Genomic DNA, 5000 nt, shown 5'->3' on the forward strand with positions numbered 1-5000 from the left:
CTTATGTGGGGGGATTAAAACAGTGAACACTAGCCATTAATCTTCTGACCTCCATACACTCTTCCTAATGTCAATAAATTCGATTTAATCATACCCAAAACTCAAGGTAATAATGTATCCCAGTACTGAAGGGGTTAAAAGGGTTATAGTCATGTTACCACTACTTCAGACAGTTGTAAATGTCTCCTTGTCTTTCTTTTATCAGGAGAGAGAGAAGTAAAGAAGAGAAACGGAGAAGCAGAGAAACGAAAAAGTGAAAATACAAGAGTCAGACAGATAGACAGAGAGAGAAAAAAAACTGATAAATAGCGAAGCACAGAGGCCGAGACGAATAAAAAAAAAAAAAAACAAGATACAAGAGAGACAAACACGGAAACAGAGAATTAAGCAAAAAGACGGTAGCTAGAAGAAGAGAAGCAAATATAGACAAGCAAGACAAGTAGAGACGAAGACAAACACAAAAGATACAAAAGAGACAAACATGGAAGCATAGAGAATGAAGCAAAGAGACGAGAAACCACAAGAAGGGAGTCAAGTATAGACAAGCAAGAACAGAGACAAACATCACACATCAGCGCCACTTACTCTCCAGCCCGGCAAATGCTCGGTCACTGATGTTGGCGATGAGGTTGTGCTCAATGTTGAGGGAGTTGAGCACCGTGAGATCGCTGAACACGTTGGCCTGGATAGTTTTGATCTCGTTGTGTTCCAGCTTCAGCATGTCCAGCTTGCGAAGACCTGCCGCCCATCACACCTGTCTCAGTACTCTCTCTCTCTCTCTCTCTCTCTCTCTCTCTTTCTGAATGCTATTATGAGTTTCAAGGGCAGTTCGATTATTCTAATGAGTCTCACAAGGATTCTATTCATCTGACAGCTTACAATAGAAGCTCTTAGCGTTTTCAGTGTCTTTTCTTCTATCTAATAATAATCTTAAGTAATGAAAACAGTGTATACTTAACTCATTCACTCTGCACACTCATTTCACTCATCTTCCGTCAATTTTAACTCTTTCTACTAAATCACTTTTCACTGTCTCCCTCAAATGAAACTCATCTTCCAGCCATCATTTCACTATCTCTCACTAAACTCAACCCATATTCACTCTCTTTTCTCTCCTTCCCACTAGCGCGCCATCTACAACCTGCTACATTCACACCACCTACACCTGGTCCTCACTATCTCTATTCACTCTCTTTTCTCTCCTTCCCACTAGCGCGCCATCTACAACCTGCTACATTCACACCACCTACACCTGGTCCTCACTATCTCTCACTAAGCTCAACCCACCTTCAGTCTCTTTTCATCCCTTCCCACCTGCCACCTTCACACCACCTACCTAGCAAGTCCATCTGCCTCTTACTCATGCATCCGCTCTTACCCTCAAATGCACCATCTGGGATCTGGCTGATGCGGTTCTCGTGGAGGTCGAGCACTTCAAGGTTGGTGAGTGGGTGGAAGGTATCAGTGGGGATGTACTTCAACTTGTTCTTGCCCAGGTTGAGCCGCATCAGCTTCCTGGAGACGTGGAAGGAACGGTGAGAGAGTGCAGGTTTTCTTTGTCTTTTACAGGTAAGAAGGGCGTTGATTTAGGTTAACGAAGGGAGTGGTGATGAAGAGCTACTGTTTCTCTGCTTCTCTGTGTATTCTTGCAAGTATATTTCTCTTTTTCATAGAGAACAAGTTTATTTATTTTTTTTTTATAGGAAGGAGGAACAATGATTTAGGCCAACAAAAGGGAATGGAAATATACATACTGTTTCTCTTCTTTTCTGTGTATTCTTGCAAGCATTTTTTTTTTTTCATCCTTTTCATAGAGTAGAAGTTTATTTTTCATTTTTTCATATTTTACAAGTAAGAAGGAGAATAATTTAGGCCAACTAAGGGAGTGGAAATAAAGACCTACTGTTTATCTGTTTTTCTGTGTATTCTTGCAAGCATTTTTCTATCTTTTTCATCGTGTAAGTTTTTTGTTTGTATTTTAGAAGTAAGAGGGACAACAATTCAGATCAACCAAGGGAGTGGTGATAAAGACCTTCTGTTCCTCTGCTTTTCTGTGTATTATCTCATGCATTTTTCTCATCTTATTCATAGTGATTTAAATGTTGATAGAAAAGAAGGACAATATCAGGCCAAGGAAGGAGAGAAAGGAAGAAACACACACGCACACCCACCCAACCACACACACACACACACACACACACACACACACACACACACACACACACACACACACACACATACACACACACACACAGAGTATGCACAAAAAAGAGACACGGGAAGGAAGAGAATGCAGTAAAAGGAGGAAAGACGTAGAGTGGAGAGGTGACAGAAAGGAGGAGGAAAGATGAGAAGTGGAGTGAGGAGGAATGACATGAGTGTGACAGAGAGGAGGAAAGAAGAGGAAAAGGAGAAGGAAAAGGAAAAGGGAAAGAAAAAGAAGTCATGGTACAATAGAACCTTCACTAGAACCTCATCAAATATACAAGACACGACTCTCTCTCTCTCTCTCTCTCTCTCTCTCTTTACTTTTTTTTTCTGTGGACATTCTTCTAGCTCCAACTGTCTTGAAGATCTGCCTACATGCCTACTTGCCTGCTTGTCTCCCTGCTGACCTGTCTAGCTAACTACCTGCCTGTCTTCTTGCCTACCTGCCTGCCTGCCTCCCTGGTGTTTGCTTCCTTGCCTGCCTGCCTGCCTGCCTGTCTCACACTCGCATCCCTCACTCCCTGCCAGCGTGGAGTGGATGTTTGGATCCCTTTGTGTCTTCACTCAATCCTTTTAATCCATTTGCTTCACTTGATATTTGACTTCGTAGCTTCAAGTGAATTCTGATTTCTTTCCTGCCTGTCCTCCTCTCTTCCTTCCCTTCTATTTCCTTCTCTTCCCTTCCCTGGCCGCCCACGACACGCCCACGATACGCCATCCGCCTATTGACCACCCACACCCATGTGTGTGTGGGGGGGGGTTGTCTCTGCGTGTGTGTGTGTGTGTGTGTGTGTGTGTGTGTGTGTGTGTGTGTGTGTGTGTGTGTGTTTAATTCTTTTGTATTTTGCATGACGCTAAATTGTTCTCTTCCTCCTTTCTATCAACAGATTAATTAATTAACTGTGTGTGTGTGTGTGTGTGTGTGTGTGTGTGTGTGTGTGTGTGTGAATCTGTTTGTTTGATCTGCTGCAGTCTCTGACGAGACAGCCAGACGTTACCCTACGGAACGAGCTCAGAGCTCATTATTTCCGATCTTCGGAAAGGTCTGAGATCAGGCACACACCACACACCGGGACAACAAGGTCACAACTCCTCGATTTACATCCCGTACCTACTCACTGCTAGGTGAACAGGGGCTACACGTGAAAGGAGACACACCCAAATATCTCCACCCGGTCAGGGAATCGAACCCCGGTCCTCTGGCTTGTGAAGCCAGCGCTCTAACCACTGAGCTACCGGGAGTGTGTGTGTGTGTGTGTGTGTGTGTGTGTGTGTGTGTGTGTGTGTGTGTGTGTGTGTGTGTGTGTGTGTGTGTGTGTGTGTGCGCATGTATTTTTTTTACAATTTTGCATTTATTGTTTTACATCACCCCAATTTTTTTTGCCAATAAACTAATTGACTGTATGTGTGTGTGTGTGTGTGTGTGTGTGTGTGTGTGTGTGTGTGTGTGTGTGTGTGTGTGTGTATGTGTGTATGTGCTTGTATCCTGCTGGGTATGGACTGTGAAGAAGAGAAGGATGAGGAGGGAAGAAGAAGAAGAAGAAGAAGAAGAAGAAGAAGAAGAAGAAGAAGAAGAAGAAGAAGAAGAAGAAGAAGAAGAAGAAGAAGAAGAAGAAAAGAAGAAAAAAAAAAAGAAGAGGAAAAAGAGGAAGAAGAAGAAGAAGAAGAAGAAGAAGAAGAAGAAGAAGATACAGGAAGGATGTGAAGAAGGAGATGAAGGAGGTGAAGGAGGAGTAAGAAGTAGTAGAAGCAGGAGGAGAGGATGGGCAGGAAGGGTCGGCTTATGCGAGGCCACACCCAGCCTGAGATCATCCCCTGGGAAACCTGCCGGCAACTCTTACACACTAGATCACCTTTGTATTTCGCCGCCAAACTTCTGCTTCGAGTAAATAATGTAGGGGGAAAGCGGGATCGGAGCTGTTTACCTCACCCTAAAACCGCATCCAGAAACACGTTGTTCTTTCATCACAACTGTTTTCCAGAACCATAGAGGATATTAGACAGGTTCTAAAGAGATTTTTCCTGCTAATAACCTAAAAATAATCAGGTTAATTTGTCATTGGAACTTTAAAGACATCCTTAAAAACAATCTGTCTCTGGAACCGTAAAAAACATCCTTAAAATCCCGTCCTTTGAATGTATAAGTGAAGGGAGACAGATTTATAGGAAGGTTAGCTAGGTTTTGAAGAGTGTTTCCCATATTAATTAAAAAAAAAATGTTAATCTGTCACTGGAACCTTAAAAAAAACATCCTTTAAAATCCGTCCTTTGAATGTATAAGTGAAGGGAGACAAAGCTATAGGGAAGGTTAGTCAGGTTTTGGAGAGTGTTTCCCTTACTAATAATCTAAAACACCTTGTTAATTTGTCATTGGAACCGTAAAAACATCCTTAAAAGCCCATCCTTTGAATACATAAGTGAAGGGAGATAGATATATAGGGAAGATTAGCCAGGTTTTGAAGAGTGTTTCCCTTACTAATAATCTAAAAAACCTTGTTAATCTGTTATTGGAACCGTAAAAACATCCTTAAAAACCTGTCCTTTGAATGTATAAGTGAAATCAGTTATAAAGGAGATTAGCCAGGTTCTAAAGAGTGTATCCTATTAATAATGTAAAAAAATGTTAATCTGTCATTGGAACCTTAAAACATCCTTAAAAACCTGTCCTTTGAATGTATGAGAGAAGACAGACATAGTTATAGGAAAGATAAGCCAGGTTCATATGAATTCCCTTGTTAATACTGTAAAAAAAAAAATGCTGATCTGTCACTGGAACCTTAAAAACACTTAAA

At 41.7% G+C, this 5000-nt stretch overlaps 1 protein-coding gene across 24 annotated transcripts in view; it reads right to left on the bottom strand.

Moving 5' to 3' along the window:
• LOC123514644 (leucine-rich repeats and immunoglobulin-like domains protein 1) overlaps positions 1 to 5000 on the bottom strand; it is a 486618-nt gene that overhangs the window by 11092 nt on the left and 470526 nt on the right. For all 24 annotated transcript variants that reach the window (XM_045272650.1, XM_045272648.1, XM_045272649.1 and 21 more), the window contains 2 exons: positions 1379 to 1515; positions 586 to 738 (listed from right to left, as the gene is read on the bottom strand). In XM_045272650.1, the coding sequence (XP_045128585.1) occupies positions 586 to 738; positions 1379 to 1515 (290 nt within the window). The remainder of the gene's footprint in view (positions 1 to 585; positions 739 to 1378; positions 1516 to 5000) is intronic.

The sequence above is a fragment of the Portunus trituberculatus genome, chromosome 38, assembly GCF_017591435.1.
Source record: "Portunus trituberculatus isolate SZX2019 chromosome 38, ASM1759143v1, whole genome shotgun sequence".
NCBI lineage: Eukaryota > Metazoa > Arthropoda > Malacostraca > Decapoda > Portunidae > Portunus > Portunus trituberculatus.